Raw genomic sequence first — 24281 nt, forward strand, 5'->3', positions numbered from 1 at the left:
TCAAGGACCATGTCCCGCCTCACCCACCGTACGGAATACCCCCCGTCACACCCACCCCAAGCAGTGGCCCCTACCCTACACCCAGCAGAGAACGTCCCACAGAAGGACTGAGGAAAGCTGCAGTGAGGACCTCTGGGTCGGCCCGTGAGCTGCAGGCGGGTCAGGCCAGGGACCTCGCAGCCTGTACGCAACAGCAAAGGAATCTTCTCTCTGGCCCAGACGGCACAAAATCAGAGTGAGCAAACAACAAAGTCACGCCTGCTGGCTTAATGACAGCAGATGAGAGCCAGGGGGCAGAGACAGGCTGGGTGGGCGTGAAACCGCTGCCTTGTCTCCGCTACATAGGGTTACCAGTACAGCTGTGCTCCTAGCAGAGACGGGGCTCGTACTGGAAGACGGGTGCTTTTGCAGTTTAGTTATACCGGTTTCCCAAATGACAGAAGTTACGCTGGGGAAAGCTACTCGGAATCTCTTCTGTCTTTTTATTTGCTGGTGTATCTGCGTCTATGCTAGGGCACAGCTATGCTGCTAGGGGATACGTGTTTCACTCTCCCATGCCAGCAAAACCTGTAAGTGTAGACGAGGGCTGAGCCTGTGAGCTGGCGATGGGCCAAGAGAGGCAGGCAGGCTGTTTACTCAGGGGCCCAGGGGTGGATTGAAAGGGACCCACCGGCGTTCTTACCCAGAGGCATCCACACCCCCAGCCTGGTGGGTCATCTCTTCCATCTTCTTGCCTTAGCTTCCTAGGGCTGCGGGAAAACCGGCCTGCCCCACGGCGTCCTCCCGTGGTACGGCAGATCTCGCTGTGCTTTGCCCTCAGGGAGAGAGGATGAGCCAAGCTCGCTGGGATCCGGCAGAATGATGTGGCTGACTTGAGACCATCCCAGTCTATTCCCACCTGCTGCCCCTCTGAACCAGGTCCCTCTGGGGCAGGCCGGTGCCAACCCCCAGCCAGGAGCCCATCGCAGGCGGCCATGCTAGCAGGAGGCCGGGCTGGCTTGGAAAAGGGCCTTGCTGACAGTTTAACTGTGCGAAGCGGAACAGCGTAGAAAACCGGGTTAGTGACTCCAGATCGCCCCGGCGTCATTCGGGTCTGTCTCCCCTGCTGAGTTAATCGAGTTATCTCCGCTCCAGGGACTCCCCTCCACTTCGCCCAGCTGGAGTGAGAGCAGAGGGCCCTGAAGCGGCTGCATCCACGTTGACACTGTGCTCGCTGGTCTGTGGCCCTGAGAGTGCCAGGGGCCCATCGCCTGCCTCTTAGTGCTGCCTGGGCGGAGCCGCTCTCGGGATGCTTTGCCAGGGGATTATGGGAGAACCAGCCCTGAGAAATCCAGGGACCGGTGCCCACCTTGTAGTGCAGACCAGAGGGGAGAGCTTTGCCCCGGCTTGGGACAGCGTTGCGTTTACAAGTCTGCGAGGATTTAAAAGGGGAGCCGGAGCCTGACTTCGGAAGGGAGAGGGTGTGCAAAGGCCGTTCAAAGCGGGAAGTCGGTTATTAAGGTCACGGTAACGTCTGAGCACGAATTGGAGAGGAAGGCGGGGCTTGTGGGCGAGGCACTGAGCTAGGCTTGGGAGAGCTGTACCCAGGGCCAGACTTCCCAAGGGCTTTAGGCATCAAAGGTGCAGGTTGGGGCCAGGCAGGATTTTCACAATCCGAAGCTGCAGGTAGGCCGCTAAGTGCCATTGAAATCGGTGAGCTCGGCACCCAGCTCTGCCTATCTGTAGCTTCAGGGGCCTAAAGACCTTTGGAATCCAGTCTGCCATGGCCTCCCTGTGCCATCTTGGGCCAGTCCCTTGGTCGAGCTGTGCCTCAGTTTCCCATCTGGGCCTCTTTCCTTTGCCACTCATGTCTGGCCACACGGTAAGGCCCAGGTCCTCAGAGGTGCTTCGGCATTGCTCTGCTTAGCATTGCACTGCCTAACCCTGGGTGGGTGGCTGCCCGGTGGAACCCGCGCCAGGTGCCCAGATAATCCAGACCCTGGGGTGAAGCACCTAAGCCAGAGCAGCCATCCAGGTCAGTCATGCCTTAGCGGCCAAACCTTTCTCTCTTGCCCTGGCTTCTGCTCCATCCCTCTGCCACGCTCCCCCTGGGTCTCCCTGCCCACCCCCCTGCCCCACTGTCTTTTGTGTGCTGTCCCCGGCTCCTCTGGTGTGGCAGGTATCAGCTGTTAAGCCGGCTCAGGGCCTGCTGTGGGGCTGGGCCTCACGGGTGAAACAGGCATCCGCCAGCCTCGTTTGAGGGTCCCCACCCACTGGGGATGCCAGGTTTCGAGCAGGCATCAGTTGTGGGGCACATCGGGGCTTAGCTGGCTTGTGAATGCCAACTTTTGTTGTTTAGAGGTGTTAAAAAAAACACACACGCCCCCGAAAGACAAGTTTTGTCAACGACAAGCGCTGGTGTGAACAGCGCTTTATCTGCAGGAGAGCTCTCCTGCGGACAACGCTAATACGGCTTGTTGGGGGTGGAAGTATTTCATTACAGCCGTGTCGCTAAAAGCTGCATAGTGTAGACATAGACTCTGGAACACAGATATCACCGGAAGGATCAATGCAGGCAGCAACTCACAAGCATTTAATAGTCTAAACACCAGACCCTTTCTTACAATTCTCATACCTATTTCATCACTATCACCCCACAAATGAGCCAGACGGATTCCCGCTCTGTTTGTGTCCAGCTGAGACAAGGGGATCTTGGCATGAGCTGGCACCCAGCCTGCCAGCATCACAGGTGTATTAACAAGAGTGTCGTATGCAAGGCACGGGAGGTCATTGTCCCACTTTACTCGGCGCTTGTGAGGCCTCAGCGGGAGAACTGTCTCCAGTTTGGGAAACAGATTTCAGAGTAATAGCCGTGTTAGTCTGTAGTCGCAAAAAGAAAAGGAGTACTTGTGGCCCCTTAGAGACTAACCAATTTATTTGAGCATAAGCTTTCGTGAGCTACAGCTCACTTGAGCTGTAGCTCACGAAAGCTTATGCTCAAATAAATTGGTTAGTCTCTAAGGGGCCACAAGTACTCCTTTTCAGTTTGGGAAAGACGCGGACAAATTGCAGAGAGTCCAGAGAAGAGCAACGAAAATGATCAAAGGTTTAGAAAACCTGAGCTGGGAGGGAAGGTTAAAAACCTGGGCAAGTTTAGTCTTGAGAAAAGAAGACCGAGGGGGGACCTGATATTAGTCTTCAGATTCGTTAAAGGCTGTTATAAAGAGGGCAGTGATTGATTGTTCTCTATGTCCACTGAAGGTAGGACGAGAAGCAATGGGCTTAATCTGCAGCCAGGGAGATTTAGGTCAGATATTAAGAAAATCTATCTAACTCTCAGGGCAGTGAAGCTCTAGAACAGGCTTCCAAAGGAGGTTGTAGAAACCCCCTCACTGGAGGTTTTAAGCCCAGGCTGGACAAACCCCTGTCAGGGCCGGTCTAGGTTCACTTGGCCCTGCCTCAGCGCAGGGGGCTGCACTTGACGACCTCTCGAGGTCTCTTCCAGCTCGACACTTCTCTGATCCTGTGTTTGCACCACACCTAGCACAATGGGGCCCCGACTCCTGGCTCATGGCTCATTTAACAAAATAATTTCTCATATTACCACAGTCCTACTATCCTCATGGAAACTGGTGTCCCCTGTCCCCTCTCTTCCCCTCTCTTCATTTCCTTTTCTTCACGCAGGGATCAGAAGTGGATTCCCACAAAGAAAAACCCAAAGCCCAGATAATGACAAAGTCCAACCTAAAAAAAACAGATTTAATTTGTTCTCTCGACTTGAGGGGAGCAGGGACAAAGCGACTCCACGTCGGAAGGCCCATGGAGTGACCGTGCCTTGTTAATATTCACATGAGCCGCACGTGTGGGCCGCGGGAATGTGTCCGTAGACTGGAGCGTGCGGCTATACGGATATAAAAGGAAAGACAAAGGAAATAGTGATGGTTTGGGTAAATATCAGAGACCGTTTCTATTGATCCGCTTGATTCATTTGCCAGTTGGCTCCGTCTGGGCCTCTTTCATCTCCTTTATATCCTCAATGAGCCGCCGTTAATTGCATAAACAAACCAGATCAGACGGAACCAGAGACAAATTGAAACTTGACATGAAAAGGAATGAATCCCACCCGCATGTCTTAGCGGTTTGTGTCTCTCCCATCCTGCCCCCGCCAAGCGCCCTCGGGGCTCTTCCAAATGAAAAACAAAGCTGCAGCACGTGGCGTCTGGAGGGGCAGCCTGGCTTTAATCTCCCTTTGCAAATCCCGCTGTCTGGCGCTGCTGGCTGGACGGAGCAGGGTAGGGGGAGTTTATTGGGTCGGTTGCGGCTACAAACTTGAGGCAGGGTGTCCCATATACCTCGCAACCCGTGGGCCGCAGTGCTGCAGATGAACCCTAATCCAGCCCCTGGCTCTTTACCGGTGGGTTTAGTGCCAGATTGAGAGCTCAGGATGCGAAAGGACAGACCAGGGATGGGACGTGCAGCCTCAGTGCAGGCTAACCCTGCTGGCCCGCTGCAAGGGCCCTGGAGCGCTGTGCTTCTTGATGGTTGGTTCAGAGCGGGGCCACTCCGCTGAGATTTCCATGAATGGGACCAGTTCCAATGTGGATGTGACACTCTGGCACACTGGGCGTGATGTTCCCTGGTCCGCAGGGGGTAAGCACCTACTACTGCTACCAGCTGATGGACAGGTCCATGCAGAGACGAAGGACGATCCGGAGGTTAGGACACTAGCTAGACTGAAACTTTGGAGACTTGAACCCAAGTCCTTGCTGTGCCACAGACTCCCTGTGTGACCCTGGGCAAGTTGCTTAGACACTTCGTGCCTCGGTTTCCCATCTATACAATGGGGATAACAGCACTGTCCTGCCTCAAAGGGGGGTGTTAGGATACATACATTAAAGATTGTGGCGTGCTCCCCTACTGGTAAATGGAGGGCGGCTGAGTAGCTAAGCTAAAGATAGATGAATTTAGTGACTGAGCGCTAATGTAATTCCATTCACTAAGGGCGCCAGATGCTTTTAATACTAAAAGTCCTGGGTTCAAAGCCAGGTAGGGAATGGTGAGGTGAGTATCTGCCTGTTAGGAACAGAGCTGAGACCTCCCACAGCTTGTGTCAGCTGAGCCACCAGACCCAGGACCATTTTCGAAGAGCAAAAGAAGAAGCTGGATGTAGTTTTTCATAGTGAGAGCGTCAATGGTTTCCCCTGGTTGTTGAGTCATTACCTTTCCATGGGCCATGTGCATCCCGGCCCAGCATGGGCACCTGGGCTAGCAGCCCTCCGCAGCGCCAGGAGGGCATGAGGTCAGGATCCAGGCCTGGTCAGCTAATGAGCGGGGGGTAGGGCGGGGGGGTGGACAAGTATAAACGAGTGCAGGCAGGGTGGATCCAGGCGTGGGTTGTGGGTTGGTGGGGGGGCACTCCTGTATGGTTAATTTCCACAGTGCTAACCACCACGGCAGCTGGGCACGGGTAGCCCCAAGATTAACTTCCCAGTGTGCCCCCTGAAGCCTACAGGCACCCCAACATTGGGCCTCAGCTTCTACGTAGCTCCAGGTTTGCAAATCCCTGACTCATCTGGTCTCGTGGCACTAGCTAGGAGACAGAGGGTCTGTTCCCAGCTCTGCCACTGCCTGCCTGCCTGGCCTTGGGCAAGTCCCTTCATCCCGGTGCAGCTCATTTCCCCACTTGTAGCCTGGGGGCTAATAATGACCTATCTCACATGGTGATTGCAACCGTCCATACGTGAATGGTTCTGCAGCCCACAAAATGGCACTTGGAAACTAAGAAGGCCTCAGATCTGAATACAAGGGAATATTTCTTTGTATTTGTTATTATTTATTTGTGATACTGTAGCAACCAGGAGTTCCAGCCATAGATCAGGATGCCATTGTGCTCAGCACTGTACAAACACCGAACAAAAATACAGCCTCTGCCCCAAAGAGCTTACCGGCTATTTTTGTTAACCGATGGAACTCCCTGCTGCAGGATATTTATTCACTAGCTTAGGAAGACATAACAACATGAGTAACACAATAACAGATCAGATGAACTATTTGTCTCTTCTGGAATGGTGATTCCTGTTCTCCCAATATTGCATTGTTGTGCATCCCCATAGGCAGTATCTTTGAGTTGGGAGTATGACCACATCCACAGGGTAAGAAGTAAAGTTTATTTCAGGGTTTGTTGGGCCCGCCACTGGGGAGCTGTATCCTAGCAGAGTGAGTGCAGGGCTGGGACTCAGGAACCCTAGATTCTCTTCCTGTCTCCAACAGTGACCTACGAGTGACCTTGGGCAGGTTACTTCATCTCTCTGTGCCTCAGTTTCCTGGCCTGTGAAATGGGGATAACAGCAACACCTTTGCAGAGTGCTCTGTGGATGACAAGGAGCCAGACAGGTGCCAACATTATTGCTTGGAATCCCCTTGCCACCGGCTTCCTGAGGGACAGCCCCGTTCGAGAAGCTTTCGGCATAGCATCGCAGCCCTCGCGGCACAGCTGACGTGAACCCTCCCTCCTTCAAATGCTCCCGGCACATCTCATCGGCCTCTCAGAGCAGCAAAACGGGGCACGGTAATGAGAAGCAGCCAGGCGAGGATGAGAAGTGGTAACAGGAGAAGAGCCGCAGCCTGGGAGATGTACGCAAGATTGTCCTGTTTTGCCCACAGCTGTGCCCCTCGGACAATCACTCGCCCCAGTGCAGAATACTTGTGCAGACATTTTGCCCTGTCACAGCGGGCTGCCCGAGGGGCATGGGCCCAGGAAATGGATCCCCAGGCGGCTAGCGGAAGAAGGCGGGAGGATTGAAGCCAAAGAGGAGAGCTCTCATTGGAGCGTCCAATCGTTCCCTCCCAATGGCGGGTCATATCGGCCACTTCTGGAGCGCCTCTTGTCCAAAGAGCTGTAATTTCCCCAGCTAATTGCAAACGAGCACAGACACTGAATGACGTTAAATGCAACACGCTGTGGTAACGAAACATGAAAGGGGCTGAAAAGTCACCTTTTTAGCTTCCTGTGACTCGGAGTAAGAGCTAAGATGACTCTAATTCAAAGACATTAGAAAAGATATTTCTCTCTCCCCACCCCTTGCTTATTCTGTCCATGCGTGATAAGCTTTTGGGGCTAAGTCAAGACACAGACTGGCCAGGTGGTGAATGCACTGGTGTGGGACTCCTGTGACCTAGCCCCAATGCCCAGCTGTGACCCAGCCTCCCTGTGTGACCTGATCTCCCTGTGCCGCTGGTCCCCATCTGTACCACAGCAGTGTAACAGGGTGGTTTGCTCCTTTCTGGGCCACAGGCCTGGTGTAATCCAAGCACCTCTTGGTGCCAACCAGGAGAAGGCCTGGGGGTGCCTAGGGGTAACTTGATCCTCTGCGTTCACCAACATAATGCCATGTAAGGTCACTGATGATCACAGAATATCAGGGTTGGAAGGGACCTCAGGAGGTCATCTAGTCCAACCCCCTGCTCAAAGCAGGACTAATCCCCAATTTCTGACCCAGATCCCTAAATGGCCCTCTCAAGGATTGAACTCACAACCCTGGGTTTAGCAGGCCAATGCTCAAACCACTGAGCTATCCCTCCATGGTGAGATATACGTCCGGATAATGTGTGGCTGAGGAGTCATGTCTATGTCTCCACTTGGTACTGAAAGCAGGTCACTCCAAGGGAGCATGCCCTGAGACAAACTTCTCCAGCAAGAAAGGGAGGGACACTTATCTCCTGGGTGGATCACTGGGTATTGTGTGCTGCACAATAGCTGTCTGTTAGCAAGCTGAGTCAGATGCTAATGAAGAGCAAGCGGAAGGAAATTAACTGGAAGAGGCACAGGCTGGTTTCAGGTGCAGATCGAAGATCTGGTATGGGTATCCAGGGTGCGGAGGGACGCCTGGGGTGTTCTTCAATCTGGGAAGGCAGGTTTGATCTTATGAAAGGGGCTTTCAGCCAGCATGTGGGGGAAAGGACTTGGGGGAAGCGCTCCTGCTGGAGACGGGGGAATGTTGTGTGAGTTACGCATGGGCTCTAGAAAGCCCTATGCTGGGCTTTTATATAGAACCCAATATTCTCACTCACTAGCTCCTGAATCTCTGGTCTTTGATGATCAACTTTCCACGATAAATGGACCTGCGGGGATTCCAGAGGCTCGTGGGAAACAAACGTCTTCTCATCCACCAGGGCCTTAACAATGTCCCTCACCGTTGCTCCAAGTCATGTAAGCCCTTTTGGACCCACGCATTTAACCTTCAGCAAGGCGACTTAGACCCTGGTGAAGCTTGGAAAGCTGGATAGAGTTCATGAGAAATCACACCCCTTGTGAAGGACCTGACACAGAAGATTCCTGGCTTTGCTCTCCCACAAAGCTCATGGGCAGCCCTAAACCGCATCCACCCAAAGCATGGCAGATGCGGATACTTGCTGCACAGATGGAAAGTTAAAGACTCTCTCGTGTGTGCTTGTGGTCATCCGGAACAGACCAGGGACCACAGAACGACTCAGTGCCCGAGTCACAAATATGCAGGAGCGTCACAGCGACACACTCCACTACTCCAGACGCAATTATCTGGCTTAACCATCTGAGTGTAAAATGATGCTGTTGCTCTACATTTAGATCAGCCACATGAAGAAGAAGAAGAAGAAGAAGAAGAAGGCAACCTGCTGCGTGCTGACCGGAGCGGGGACCCTGAGTGAAAACTCATACACGGGGCTGATCATGGCCTGTTCCGTTCCACAGCTCCAGGGTCCCCTTGTGTCCTGGATGGCACCACGGCTTCCAAGAGAATTCACTCAGCTCCCATCCTTCCTGGCAGGGAAGCCTTCCCCATCCCCTGCGGGCCTGGCTATGATGATCCCCAGGGTTCATGGCTCGTGTTTCCCTGCAAACTTCTAGCAGTTCTAGGTTATTTTACAGACCTTAGTCATACCGAGTGTGGACAGAGACTGGGCAAGCCTCCCTCATCTACACTCTGTGCCCTCCCTCCTCACCCGCAGCTCCTGCTATCCCAGCCCTGGGCTTCCCACATGCAGCTCTTCCAATACCCCTCAGTCCTGACCCGCAGCTGCCTGGGCTTCCCTCACACTTCTCCACCCATGCCCCTCAGGGGCTGTCCAGGGTCTCCTCTGTAACACCTATTGTGATGAGAGATGGGACGCCTGTCACTCCAGTAACGTGTCTCTTTATTCGGGGGGAAGGGGGGTTAAAATACAACAGACACCATAAAATGAATCGGTCATCGGGCATGCCTTGAATGAGTGAGTTAAAAGTTCCCTGGACGGCCTGCGTCAGAGGGAGAAGGGAATTTGTCAGAGGGCATGAGTGACAGAAGAGAAGGCTGTTGGGCCACCAGCAGGGCAGATCCCACTGAGCCCACTCACTCCGCCCGTCCAGAGATGAGGCAGTGCTGGGAGGGCGGAGGGGAGGAGAGGAGGCGGTGCGGGGGGGGCGGAGGAGAGGAGAGGAGGCGATGCTGGGAGGGCGGAGGGGAGGAGAGGAAGCGGTGCTGGGGGGGCGGAGGGGAGGAGAGGAGGCGGTGCTGGGGGGGCGGATGAAGAGGAGAGGAGGCGGTGCTGGGGGGGGCAGATGAAGAGGAGAGGAGGCGGTGTTGGGGGGGCAGAGGAGAGGAGAGGAGGCGGTGCTGGAGGGGAGGAGAGGAGGCGGTGCTGGAGGGGAGGAGAGGAGGCGGTGCTGAGGGGGGCGGAGGAGAGGAGAGGAGGCGGTGCTGGAGGGGTGGAGGAGAGGAGAGGAGGCGGTGTTGGGGCGGCAGAGGAGAGGAGAGGAGGCGGTGCTGGAGGGGAGGAGAGGTGGCGGTGCTGGGGGGGCGGAGGAGAGCAGAGGAGGCGGTGCTGGGGGGGCGGAGGAGAGGAGAGGAGGCGGTGCTGGAGGGGAGGAGAGGAGGCGGTGCTGGGGGGGCGGAGGAGAGGAGAGGGGGCGGTGCTGGGGGGGCGGAGGAGAGGAGAGGAGGCGGTGCTGGGGGGGCGGAGGAGAGGAGAGGAGGCGGTGCTGGGGGGGCGGAGGAGAGGAGAGGAGGCGGTCCTGGGGGGGTGGAGGAGAGCAGAGGAGGCGGTGCTGGGGGGGCGGAGGGGAGGAGAGGAGGCGGTGCTGGGGGGCGGAGGAGAGGAGAGGAGGCGGTGCTGGGGGGGCGGAGGAGAGCAGAGGAGGCGGTGCTGGGGGGCGGAGGAGAGCAGAGGAGGCGGTGCTGGGGGGGGAGGAGAGCAGAGGAGGCGGTGTTGGGGGGGCGGAGGGGAGGAGAGGAGGCGGTGCTGGGGGGCTGAGGAGAGGAGAGGAGGCGGTCCTGGGGGGGCGGAGGGGAGCAGAGGAGGCGGTGCTGGGGGGGCTGAGGAGAGGAGAGGAGGCGGTGCTGGGGGGGCGGAGGAGAGGAGAGGAGGCGGTGCTGGGGGGGCGGAGGAGAGGAGAGGAGGCGGTGCTGGGGGGGCGGAGGGGAGGAGAGGAGGCGGTGCTGGGGGGGCGGAAGGGAGGAGAGGAGGCGGTGCTGGGGGGGCGGAGGGGAGGAGAGGAGGCGGTGCTGGGGGGGCTGAGGAGAGGAGAGGAGGCGGTGCTGGAGGGGAATTATAAGGGAAAGCAAACAGATTAAAGCAGATTACCAAGCAAATGAAACAAACACACAAACTAAACTTTATACACTAAAGGAAATGGCTACAAGGAGTAATTTCTCACCCTAACTGTTCTTTTAAGCAGATTGCAGAATTTCTTTGTGGACAGACAGCTCTTCCTTGCAGCTTAGAACTCCCGGTATAACCTTCACGGTCCAGACACCATTCCCAGCCCTGGTTCGATACTCCCCACCCCACCCCTTCCCTTTTGTCTTTGTTTCTTCGATGTCTCCAGCAGTCATCCTGGGTGGGGATTCAGTGAAGAACGAATGAAGATTAACTCACTCCGCAGCCTTAAATAGGATTTACATCTGGCGGGAATCCTTTGTTTCCCGGTATGATCCCCACTCCCTCCTTGTGGAAAAATACCAGCAGTCCAAGATGGTGTCCACTACCAGGTGACATGATTACATGATCCTTCAGTGTCAAGGCAACATCCCAGGAAGCTTGGAGATTAGTATCTTCAAAGTCCTATTGTCCTTCCTAATGGCCCATTCCAGGCTGATTGCCTTCTGTCTGGTGAGCGTTCCCTGGGTGCAAAGACAGTTGTAATTGTTACATAGTTCATATTCCTAATGTCAGATACAGAAATGATACATGCATACAAATAAGATAATCATAGTCAGCAAATCATAACCTTTCCAATGATATCTCACATGACCAATCTGGCATAAGATACATCTTAGTTATGCCATATTCACATCATAAACATATTTCTAGGAAGGATATGGGGCATAATGTCACATTGTGTTCTTATGTCCTCTGTGCCTCAGTTCCCCTCTGGGCAATGGGGTTGTAGCCCTGCCCTACTACTATCTGATCCGCCTGGCTGTGTGTCCTACGCCCCATGGTGTGACCATCTCCTGCTGACCTGGAAGATAACAGGCCTTAGGGGTGGCGTGGGGACAGAGCCAGGCTGGAGAGAGAGGGTGGAAACGCCCTTTCCTACTAAAAACCATCGTGAAGCAGCTGGAGAGACATGGCTCCCCTCGATCTCAGGACAGCTGTGTGTGCCATGAACAACACTCAGCTCTGCGAAGCCCAGGGGAGCCCCCTGCGGGTGAGGCCGTTCTCTGCACCCCTGGCTGCCTGTTGGAGTCAGGGTTTGCGGGCATCTGCCATTCGCTGGGCACAAATTGCGCCTCCCGTCTCGTTCAGTTTCTGCCCCAAACATGGGGGATCAGAGGGCAGAGATCAGAGAGTGGAGGTTGCGTGGGGATCTGAACCAGGGACCCCGGTAGCCACAGGTGGTATCAGCTGCATGAGCCAGGGAAGTCTGCAGGGGGATCGAAGTGTGATGATAGCCACGTCCGTATGTCTCCAGTCGCTGGAGGGGGGCCCGTCCCACCCCTTGGCACTAGCAGACGGCCTTGAGGGGCGGCCTCTCCCCTGCTATGCAAACAGGGAGGTGCCCCCGGAACGCTCCCGCGGGCCTCCCCTCCCTGCTCACAGCCCAGGGCTGGAAAGGCGGCCATGCACGAAGCCGCTGGGGGGGCCAGAAGGGGCTGGCGACAGCGGCTTGCTGCAGGGAGACGTCCCATGAGCAGCGATGCCGAGATGCCCTCTGGCCAGGTGCCAGCCATCAGCCCACGCGCCAGCATCTGGGCCGTGGGAAGGGGAGGGCTGGCGGAAAGACGGGGGGGTGATCGGGGAGCCGTCCTACCAACACCCACCCAGCACCTCTGCCAATCCACAGCCCACGCCCACCCCGCCGGTCCACACCTCCTCACAGTCCCACTGAGCACAGACGCACTCCCCTGGCCGGACGCACCCAGACAATCTCGTGCCACGCGTGCTGCGGGACGGGTGTCGAGAGAGATGGCCCCAGCTCGTCGTTTTAAAAGGCAAAGGAATGAAATCAAAGCGTGGCTGGGCCCAGACAGAATAAAAGTCTCCCTTTGGCTGCACCAGCTGGGAGTGCTCTCAGCTCAGTGGGGCGACACTTGGGCTTGCAGAGCAGAAGGCCGTGGGTTCTGCACCCAGCTTTCTGTGTAGGGTTACAGGTACGCATGTCTCCAGCCCAGGGGTCTGGTGCAGAGCTCGCTCAGCTGCCGGCAGAATTTGGCTCAGTCATTTAAGAAAACAACCTCATGTAAATTATTATTCTGATTTTGAAAACTCAGATGGGAACTTACAAAACCCAGGCCCCGCCTTTGATTTTTCAGCCATCTGCGCCCCCCCAGACTCCGCCCCCCAGACTCCGCCCCCCCAGACTCCGCCCTCTTATCCGATTATTGAAATGCATTTGCACCACAACAGTTGGGGGCCGATCTGGGGGATCAGTCTGACGCTTTGGATGGCTGCACGCTTGTCACACACGAGGAGTCGGGACCCAGGCGCTGCCCGGTGCTGCAACTGCCCGGGGGCTTGATTGGCCACGTCGAAAGCTGGAGCTGGCAATTAGGGTGCGATAAACGGCAGCTTGTCAAGCTGACGGGAGGTGGATTATTGTGATAAATTGCATTTGTATTTCAGCAGCCCCTAGACCCTGCAGCGGAGAGCAGGGTGCTGGCTGTGCTAGAGGGTCGGTGCGTTGGGAACCCAGGTCTGTAGGGGTTTCCAAGCCATCCTTGAGCGTCCACACTGGCTTGTATACCTGGGCTTACAATGGCTGGAGCCGGGTCTCACGGCCATGCTAGCGAGTCCACGCTGCACGGCACAGACCTTCTGACTCGGGTCTGCAGCTTGAGCTGCGTCCACACTGCAAAATGCCAGGGCTTGGACCCCAGTGCCTGTGGGTCAGAGCCAAAAAAAAGGCAGCCGGTGTGTGGGTTTTTTTTTTTTAACAAGGGCAAAAACAATGTCTTTTTCTCGGGGCTGGTGGAGCTGTTTTGGCTGAAATTTCCCACCCAGGTTCCGCCTGAGGCAGACCCCTGGCGTGGAACATTTCAGCCCAAGTGGTGTGCGTGTGGCAACGTCAGAAGCAACCAAAACCAGAGACTTTAACAGAACGTGGCAAGTGACCTTAATACCCTTCAGGTGGGTGGAGTAACTCCGCTGATTTCAGTTGGGGTTACTCCGGAGTCACCCCTGTGTCGTGGAGATCACACACGCAATCGCATCCACACCCCAATGGCGCCACCTCCGGGCAGTCCCATGCTCCTGTCCCCACCCAGCTGTGCGCATGGTGCATACGTTCCTCCTATTCTTAGCAGCTTGGGCAGGAGGCTCAGTGGCTCCGTGCCCCAGGGACGTGCAGAGGCCATGATGCAAAAGCCTGTCCAAGGCCCAGACTTGGGTATCATGATGGCTGGTGGGGGGCGGGGGGGAGTTAATCCTGCAGCCATGGTCTGGTGCCAGTCACTTATTCCTGGACAGATGGAGGAAGAGCTGGAGTTTAGGGCCTGGACTGCAGGGAAGGAGAAGGGGCTCAAAGCCAGGTTCCTGCTAGATCCAGACTGCACTGAGCATGGCCCAGCTGGAGATTTCAGTCACTGCTCCAGCCAGAGATGGTGCAAAGCCAGGTGGGTGGACAGGAGCATATTAACCCCTTCCCTGCTGCGCCTCTCCTCCACCAGGTGCTGCGCAGCCATGGGCCCTGCCAGAGGCGCTTTCCACCGGGCGTGGAGCTCAGGGCCAGGTTCTGCGGGGGCAAGCCCGTCCAAACAGAGCTGAGGCTGCTTCCCGGGGGCCCCACGCGGCTGCCAGGGAGCGACACAGCAACCAGACGCTGGAGCTCAGAGGAGCTTAATTTGAGGGCACTGGTGACATTTGCAAATGCCTGTGTCTGCTGCGGTGTGGACGGACTACCCGGAGATGGCACAGCGGGAGTGGAAATGTCAGGGCTGGGATGGAGTCCTGCTGCCGGGCGCTGAGGAGGTGCCTGCCCGTACACCGCTCCCCCAGCCCAGGGAGTGGGAGCCTGGCCCACATGGGGCATGAGGAAGGGGGCTGTCTGCCAGCTGGGGCCAGGGCACTAGAGGCAAATCGGAAGCCCGGACTTGGAGGGACGTTCCAGTCCCTATGTGAACTTCCTGGACTGTCCCCTAGGTCTGACCAGTTCCCCTTCTAGGGGCCAGACTTACACAGTGTGTAGACCCTGCATTTTACACACAATCACACTCCTATACAAAGACCCAGACACACCCGCACCCTCACACGACCCCACAGACAGGCACACAGAGTCACGTACACACAGACAATCACAAGGAGTCCGACCCAGAGGTCTGCATCCATACACAGTCACCTGTGGGGTGTGCCCAGCAGCAGACATGCGTACAAGGGAGACAACCCCTACTTCCCCTCCCCGCTGGCTCTCATCAAGCGCAGCAGAACCAATTCCCAGTTCCTTCTCGGCAGCAAGGATTCCCAGAGCCACCTTCAGAAGGATTTTAAAACAAGCCACTAAAGATACCAACACAGCCCCCACATTCTCCTGTGAGGATGTGACGCAGCAGGGAGGGGGAAATGTTGACCTGGGAATGTGCCCTGAGAGCCTGTCACCTGAGCCAGGAGGGGGAGGTGACACCTCTGCCCAGGAATGTGAAGACAGGCTGCAGGAGGGAGCCTGATGGGGGGGTTTAGTTTCAGTTTGGTGCTGGATGGAGGAACACAGGGAACCCCAGGGCTGGGGTCTAAGCTCCCTGCTCCCCCAGAAGGACGTGACTGAGGGGTCCTGGGTGTACCCACAAGCTCTGTTTTGGACTGTGTTCCTGTTGTCCAATAAACCTTCTGTTTTACTGGCTGGCTGAGAGTCTCAGTGAATCCCTGGAAGAGGGGTGCAGGGCCTGGACTCCCCCACAGTCCGTGACATCTCCCCAATGGGCTCTTCAAACTATTGCTCAGTGTGACTCACAGGATTCCCCCCCGCCCCCAGCCTTTCCTGAGAAAGACTCAAGAGCAAAGTCTGAAAAACCCCAATTCTCTTTTTGTGGAAAATCCTGAAAAAATTCCTTTAAAAAGCCAATCCCTCCCCCGCAAAAAAAAAAAAAACCCAACAAACCCCAACAACAAACAAACAAACCCGCCTTTTAAAAGCGCATTTTCAGTTTTGGGAAACCAAATATTTAACTTTTTTTTTTTTTTTTAGTTTTCCGTTTCCGGTTCTTCATGGGGGGCGTGAGATGGCCCCGGTGGCCGAGGAGCCATTTTCCCTGGGCAAACATTTTTGATGAAAAAGTTTCCACCAGTGAAAGGCAGCGGGGCTCTGTGGCCCCTCGCTGGGATCGCAGCACAGCGTATTTTACCCATTTCCGCCCGATGGCTGGCCGGGGGCCTACGTGACACAAGTTGGTGCTACCCCCCTTGGGACCCGGGTGTTCCCACCAGCCAAAGCGGCAGCAAAATGGGAGTTAACTGGAGCTCCTGGTGGCCACTCCCAGCGGAGGTCTGGCCAGTGACTGGGCTCCAGGGACTGAAATACTGAGCTGGTCCCTCCCAGTCGGCGCTGGACAGGCTGGCGGAGGGTGGGTATCAGCCACGCTTGTCCTGGGGCTTCTCCTGCCCAGGAGGGAACCAGAGCACATCCTTCTCCTCCCGGCTGCCAATCCAGCGTCCTTCACCAGTGCAGCAGCTGCCTGCATAGACAGTAGCCGCAGACAGGCATCGGTCAGCGGGGAAAGCCGCGATCTCTGTCTCCGGGCCGGTAAGCACTGGGGGTGATGGATCTCAGGGGCGGCTAATGCAGACAGGCCCATTCAGACATGGATCATGTCATCAGCACTCCTGCAGGTGGACGGTACTGCCGGCGGCCGGTAGCCCTTTAAATAGCACAGCTGTAAGAGCCACCCCTGGGACGCTCAGCTGCTAACTTTCTAGCCCTCCTGGCCTGCAGGGGGCACCCTCCCTCACCACATTCCTCCCAAAGGTGACTCAAGCATGTGCTGCCCCTAGTGGGAAGGATGAATTACTGCATGCTAAAAGAATTTCCTTGCCCTGCTGGTTCGTACGTATCGTATCAATACCGTGGTTGCCTTTGACCTGGGGCACGCAAGGATCAGAGATGCAGTCTCCTTCGTACAGACAAACTGCAGGCAAAAATGTCCTACAGCCCAGGGGGATTTCAGGTGGGCAGGTCACCCCTTAGACGAGCATATGGGTTTTTCTTTTCTATGGTAAAAGAAATAAATCATTGTAGTTCATTTCATGCCAAAGACTCTATCTTCACAACCAGGAGAGAGAGGTTGTCAGATTCCAGAACAAAGGAGATGCCCATTGCTAGAGGACTGCTGACTACATTTCTCTCTATAAAAAGAAAAGGAGGACTTGTGGCACCTTAGAGACTAACCAATTTATTTGAGCATGAGCTTTCGTGAGCTACAACTCACTTCATCGGATGCATCACGAAAGCTCATGCTCAAATAAATTGGTTAGTCTCTAAGGTGCCACAAGTCCTCCTTTTCTTTTTGCGAATACAGACTAACACGGCTGTTACTCTGAAACCTGACATTTCTCTCTATGTAATTAATGAGGAAATTGCTCCTGGAAACCCCTTGGGGACCAGGGTGTAAATCTGGAACAGGATTTTGACCTAGCACAGACATTCACTCTTGCTCCAGGGATGAGGGTTTGGCCACATGAACATGGTCACATACGCTCCTCCAAACCAGTTTAGATGAGCCGGGCTTTAAAGTGGACAAGACTGGGACAGGCAGGGCACAGACTGAAAATAGCTCATGATCCTGTATTGATGGAGTGGTTCATCCTGGAAGAGCCCGGAGTGCCGCTGTAGAATTGTACTGTACACTGCACTCTGAGCCTGGGCTGTCACTCCGGTTTGAGCCCCAGCCCCTTTTCTGTCCACACACAAATCAGTCTGACTCGGGTCAGCAAGCGCTCTGGACCCTGGTCCTAGGATCCTGCTGCGCGGGTGGGTCAGAGTCTACGGTTCTGTGACCCGCCGAGAGCTGAGGCCAGGCTGCAGGACTTGGATCTGGCTCTCCGACAGCCTGGCGTTTGGGGATTGTAACACGCTGCAGGCCCCGGTGTTACCTCTCTGCCTCAGCACGAGGGAGCTTCGCTGGAGATATGACTGTGGGTCAGCTCCCTGCCATGCCAGCCTGTCTTCCTCCTCAGCAAACTGGTCCAGACTGCGGCACTGGCAGACCAGGCCATGCTAGAGCGTATTCGGGTTGATTCAGTTGTGTGTTAGTATACGTCAAAGTACCAGCGAGCTGTATAATGGTGTATGGGGTGTGTGAACTTCATGAAAACGAATGGGACGTTATTTGTGCTGTTTTCACGTCTCTGTTCCTGTTAGAATGCAATACCGAACATTCACGTTGCGTGTACCCTGTGACTAAACAACCCTTCCAAGACATCTTGGGAAATGCTAATGACAGACTTAAGGACTTTAACAGCAAATGCTGATTTCAAAGCAAGTGGCCATTATGTGTGATGTTGGAGGTCAAAAAATTAAGTGCCTTCCTCACTCCCCGTCAATCGAAGGAAAAGCCCAGTGGGTAGAGAGACGGTCAGCTTGCCTTCTCTCAGAAGAAGATATAAGAATGGATTCAAAGAAAGAGCCTTCCTCTCTGGTCTGTCTGGACTCTTACAAGGAAAGGTACCAGATGCAAAGCAGAGATCCCCAGAGACCATCCAGGTACCCTGAAAAGACTTTGGGGAACTGGCAGTTTATTACATCACTGCCACCATTTGGAATTACAAGCTGTGGCTCACTTGTTTCCCTGCCTTAACCTCTCAATAATTTTCAATCTTTTTTCTTAGCTAATAAATCTTCAGTTAATTTAATTTAGTTAATTTAATAAATCTTTAGTTAATTTACTATAGGTTTATTTTCCTGCTAGTGTTGTCTATGGTGTAAGATCTGGAGTACTGATTGATCTGGGGTAAGTGACTGGTCTCTTGAGGCTGGGAGAAACTTGAGGTGGTGTGATTTTTGTGCATCACAAAGTCCAAAGAGAAAAGGAGTACTTCTGGCACCTTAGCGACTAACCAATTTATTTGAGCATAAGCTTCATCGGATGCATAAGTAATGGCAAAGTTCTTGGTTCAGGCTTGTAGCAGTGACAGAATAAACTGCAGGTTCAAATCAAGTCTCTGGAGTCCATCCACAGCTGGGATGGGTCATCAGTCCTTTCTTCAATGCTTCAGTATTTAGCAAAGTTCCTCTAGAGGTAAGAAGCAGGATTGAAGAAAGGACTGATGACCCATCCCAGCTGTGAATGGACTCCAGAGACTTGATTTGAACCTGCAGTTTATTCTGTCACTGCTACAAGCCTGAACCAAGAACTTTGCCATTACTTATGCATCCGATGAAGTGAGCCGTAGCTCACGAAAGCTCATGCTCAAATAAATTGGTTAGTCTCTAAGGTGCCACAAGTCCTCCTTTTCTTTTTGCGAATACAGACTAATACGGCTGTTACTCTGAAACCTGTCACAAAGTCCAGTTTGTCTGGATGGCCAGATAGACTGAAGAGTGTAAGGGGACGGGCTGTGACTCCATGGTAAGCCTGGTAGAGTGACCCAGGAGTTCACATTTGTTACTGGCTTGGTGAAATCTAATTACAGAACACAGGGCCGGTTAGGGGTGTCTGCCCTGTGTTCTGACAGTCTGCCCTGAGGTTGGCACTCCCGGTCGCGAGCCGCTCCAGACAGCGTGACAGAGACGTTACCTGCCTTAACCGCGCCGAGCAGAGACATTCAGGGAACTCCAGCCTGAGCTGCTCAGAGATGTCTCTCTGCAATGCACAGCCTCTGTCATTCTGCGTTCGCAGATGATCTTACATTTGTTGCTCCTTTAGGAGTCACGGCACCGCCATTGATTAATTTAACTGCTGTTTGACAAACACTCTTCTTTCTCAGCAGGAGTGGGGTTATAGTAAAAGTGAAACACGTTTATTAAACAGAAAGTCTCTGGGTTAGGTGATGCCAAGTACAAGGAGTGACAACAGGAAGGGTTACAAGCAAAGAAAAGCCGGCTTCTAAGACTAAAACCCCAATGTAATCAGCTCGAGTTCTTGGTCAGGACGGTTTCCCAGCTTCCAGCGCCGTCTCCAGCATGACTGGCTTTTCCAGCCAGGATCCATCCTTTCTGCCTCAAAATGCTGCTTTATTTGTGTTCCCGCAGGAGAGGGATAATGCAAATGTCTTTTTGCCCACTTATGTGACCCCAAAGTCTCTATATCAAGAGCCAGGAAGGTTTCCTGCTGTTGTTTGCTTCCTGGAGACTTCCTATGGCCCCCTGCCGATTCGTATGTAAATGGAGCTTCCAGTGTTTTGATTCCACACTGCTTAATTTAAGCTGGAGACCTGGGGACAGATCTGCCTGTCCTCCTGTCTCCCTTTGGTTGGTCACAGACTTTAAAGCATAATATCAATGTAGGGTTAATACAGACATTTCACAGTGAGACGGATCACCAGCGTGTCACCAGCTTCCAGAAAAGCCCTCACTATATCACATCAGCCACACTATCAGAGGCTCGTTCACCTGCACATCCACCAATGTGATCTATGCCATCATGTGCCAGCAATGCCCCTCTGCCATGTACATTGGTCAAACTGGACAGTCTCTACGTAAAAGAATAAATGGACACAAATCAGATGTCAAGAATGATAACATTCATAAACCAGTCGGAGAACACTTCAATCTCTCTGGTCACGCAATCACAGACATGAAGGTCGCTATCTTACAACAAAAAAACTTCAAATCCAGACTCCAGCGAGAAACTGCTGAATTGGAATTCATTTGCAAATTGGATACTATTAATTTAGGCTTAAATAGAGACTGGGAGTGGCTAAGTCATTATGCAAGGTAGCCTGTTTCCTCTTGTTTTTTCCTACCCCCCCCCCCCCCAGATGTTCTGGTTTAACTTGGATTTAAACTTGAAGAGTGGTCAGTTTGGATGAGCTATTCCAGCAGGAGAGTGAGTTTGTGTGTGTATGGGGGTGGGGGGGATGTGAGAAAACCTGGATTTGTGCAGGAAATAGCCCAACTTGATTGTCATGCACATTGTGTAAAGAGTTGTCACTTTGGATGGGCTATCACCAGCAGGAGAGTGAATTTGTGTGGGGGGGTGGAGGGTGAGAAAACCTGGATTTGTGCTGGAAATGGCCCACCTGATGATCACTTTAGATAAGCTATTACCAGCAGGACAGTGGGGTGGGAGGAGGTATTGTTTCATATTCTCTGTGTATATATAAAGCCTGCTGCAGTTTCCACGATATGCATCTGAGGAAGTGAGCTGTAGCTCACGAAAGCTTATGCTCTAATAAATTGGTTAGTCTCTAAGGTGCCACAAGTACTCCTTTTCTTTTCTTTTTGCGAATACAGACTAACACAGCTGTTACTCTGAACTCTATCCACTGTGACAGTACAGGAATATTGGATACAATCAGTTGATTCAAGTGCTCGTTGGTTGGGGTTCGGGCCCCCTGCTTTTTCCACTGTCGAAATTCAAATCTGGGTTTGTGGATGAATTCCAGCCCCAAGCAGGGCAAGGTTCAGCCTTGGTGATGCATTTAGCCCTGTCTCTAGTGCTCGTGTCTGAGACTAAACTTGTTAGCCCAATTCCAGCCAGAGAAACAAGTGCCATTGGCCTATGTGGAGTGCCACCCACTCACCCCGCTCGGCCCTGGTTCCCGGCGGGTCAGGTGCAGGCTCTGAGCACTCTGGCACTGCCAGGGGTGGCAGTCAGAGTGCCTGTCTCCCAGGCCGGGGCAGGCTGTCTCCATCCCATCCCTGGTGGCTAGGGGAGCCTGCGCCTGATTCTCCAGCAGCTCTCCTTGGAGCGCCATCTGTGCCCGGGCTGGCTCAGAGCTGTGTCTTCTGCTCTTGTGCTTCCAGAGATGCCGTCCTCAAGCAGAAGCAGGTGGGATGCAATGGGCTGCCCCAGTCGGAGCTCCAGGGCAAACCGATGGGCAGCCTGGCGGCACCTTTGCCTCCTGATAAGCAAGGTAGGAAGAGGCCGGGGTGGGACAACGTGGGGGTGGAGGTGGGGGAGCAGGAGTCCTCGTGACTCATCCTCTGCGTTTCTGATGGACTAGTGCTCAGTTACTGCAGTGATACGTGCAGGGCACAGAGAGATCGATCAACAGCTCTGCCGTGGGGTACGAGGGAGAGACAGACCACGAAGCACATGGGATAGGTCAATGGATAGAGAGGAGGGAACGTGGGGTGGATGCGGGGATGGATGGATGGAGAGAGGGGAACATGGGGTGGATGCAGGGATGGATGTGGGATGGATGAGGGGGGCTACATGGGATGGATGGAGGGAGGGAAGGAGGAATAGAGAGGGGGATACATGGGTTGGATGAATAGGTGGAGGGGGGTACATGGGATGGATGAATGGATGGAGAAATGGAGAGCAGGGTACATGGGATGGATGGATAGATAATGGGGTGTATGGGTTGGATGAATGGTGAACAGGGTATATGGGATGGATGGATGAATGGATGGAGTGGAAGTTACATGGCATGGATGGATGGATGGAAAGGAGCGTACATGAGGTGGATGGATGGATAGCTACCCATCTGTGGTATCTCACCAGACATCACAAAGTCTGCAAATGCCAGCATGTGCCCCCATCCTGCTTCCCCTATTATCACCCTAGTTTTGAATCTCCTCCGCACTGGGCTGACTTTGCTGTCTTGCTTTGCAGTGTTGATAAACCCGCTGGTGGACAAGGACTCGGGGGAGGTGGTCGCTGTCATCCTGGTAAGTGAATGGGAGCTAGTGTGAAGGGGAGAAAGCTGGAAGGGGGCAGGTCAGAGGAACTGGGCAGCCAAGACATAGCCTGGGTCCAGCCTTTGTATACAGAGGTGTCTGTGCTGAAGGATTGCACAGCCCTTCGAGACAGGTCCCACAGCCCCCGACCGGCCCCCCATACGACGCAGGAACCTACGCAGTGGAATGCAGCATCTGCTTAGCCCCACACAGCACCAATACGCTGGCTTCTCTCAGCCCGGCGACCGTGGCCACGCCACGTGCTCCCTGGGCTTTAGCTCAGGCGGAAAGGGAGGGTGTTTTGCTGCCCCGGGCCCTGGGCCTGTCCCTGCAGGGGACTGACAGGCACTTCTCCTTGTGGCTGTCAGCTGCAGAAAGGGCTTGGATCTGATCGGTGCATGGGATGTGCCCACCGCGGGGCCCTAGGGGTGGCAGGGCAAGGGCAGCCTCCATACATGGGTGCCCAGGATTGCCCCCCTGCCACAGCTGTGTCCTCACATGGGTGCCACCGGCTGAGGGGCAGATCTCACAAGTCTGGCCATACAAAGCGTTGATTCCTGAGGGGTACATGGGGTGGATGGCTGCTCCTGGCTTCCCACCCATCTCTGGGCTGCCCGGAGCATCCTTCATGGCTGCCGCTGCTCCCCGTTAACTTTAGCAGTGACCAGCCCGGGGTGGCCCGGTGGAAACCCAGGCCTAGTGGACTCGGGAACGGAAGCTCACTGGCTCCCTCTATAGGTGAAGGCGGAGAACTGAGGGCGCCTTGCTCCCAGGCCCCCAGCGGCATGTGCTGCTCCCTGGCTCCCCCTGCGGGCGAAGGGGTAGAACTGTGGAGGGGGCCAGGCATTTTTCTTCTGTGAAATGGAACCCCGGGGCCACACCGGTGCCTGGCCGTGACCGGAGAGATCAGCCCCCTGCTGGGTTAGGAGCAGTCAGCGTCAATGCACTGCCCCTTGCTGAGATGAGTCAAGGTAAAGCTAAGCCCATCAGCTATCGCTGGACCCCCGTCCTCAGCAGGGAGCACTCAGCATGGGCCCCTACCTGCTCCACTCCCCACGGGGCCACGGAGCCAGGTACTGGCTAATGCCCGTGTCTCCGCTGCCCCCTCGGGGGGTGCACCGGGCACTAAACTGCAGCTGGAAATGGGAGGTGAGTGTATTTGGAACAGAGGGCCGGGGTTCGATTCCTGCTTATGTCTGTGGAGTCCCGCCTGGCCGCAGGGCCGTTCTGGATCGGAAGCCGCTCCGTTCGCCGTGAACTGCTCCCGTACAGTCAGCATGCACAGTGTAGCGCAGGGAGCTGCGGGCTGGCTGGCTGGTAGAGGGAGCACGGCAACCGGCGGCTCCTGGGGTGATAGCAATTAGCCGTGTGCCAGGCAGGCTGTTGCGATGGGCCCGGCGGGGGCCGGGAGCCTGGCAGGAGCGAGCTCTTCTGAACGCTTGCGTTGAAGTGGATTCCTCCCAGTCAGAGGCGCAGGGGAAGGGAGCAGCGAGATGAAATGCAAGGTTAACAAAGAGCCCTGTCTGCCTCTCGGGACATACCTCCTGGGCCTGGCCCTGGAAAGGCTCTGACGCCATTGGGGAGCACGGCTTCTGCTAATCAGCCCAAGGAGCAGGGAGAGAGGATGGTTTAAGTGGATTAAGGAGGAAGACGAGCAGCAAGAGATTGTCTCCAGTGCTTATTAAAAAGGAATTAAGATGATTAATGAGCACTGACCTTTCACAAACTCACACGTTGGCCCCATCGCTGGGGAGCACTCCCAGCCCTGGCAGGAGAGCCCCACCGCTGTTCACGTACACGTGTGTTCACGTACGTGCCGGGGGCTCGCACAGATGTGACGTGTTCACTCTCTCTCCCTCCGTGCACGTAGCAGATGTGCGAGGCGGGCCCACTCCCAGCGATGATAGGCTCCCGCGGGTTTTTCACAGGCCCGAGGCAAACACGTGGGCCCACCTATGTGACGTACGCATATGCCCTTTCCCACACACGATCCAGGCTGTTCAGTTCAGGGGGACTTTGCTGGCATGACACGCAAGACAAGCGTCGCCAGAGTGTCGAAAAGAGACAAATGGCT

At 54.8% G+C, this 24281-nt stretch overlaps 1 protein-coding gene across 2 annotated transcripts in view; it reads left to right on the top strand.

Moving 5' to 3' along the window:
- Positions 1-24281, top strand: part of PDE2A (phosphodiesterase 2A) — a 361885-nt gene that overhangs the window by 264242 nt on the left and 73362 nt on the right. For both annotated transcript variants that reach the window (XM_073333785.1, XM_073333795.1), the window contains 2 exons: positions 21329-21438; positions 22143-22198. In XM_073333785.1, coding sequence (XP_073189886.1) covers positions 21329-21438; positions 22143-22198 — 166 coding nt within the window. The remainder of the gene's footprint in view (positions 1-21328; positions 21439-22142; positions 22199-24281) is intronic.

The sequence above is a fragment of the Lepidochelys kempii genome, chromosome 1, assembly GCF_965140265.1.
Source record: "Lepidochelys kempii isolate rLepKem1 chromosome 1, rLepKem1.hap2, whole genome shotgun sequence".
NCBI lineage: Eukaryota > Metazoa > Chordata > Testudines > Cheloniidae > Lepidochelys > Lepidochelys kempii.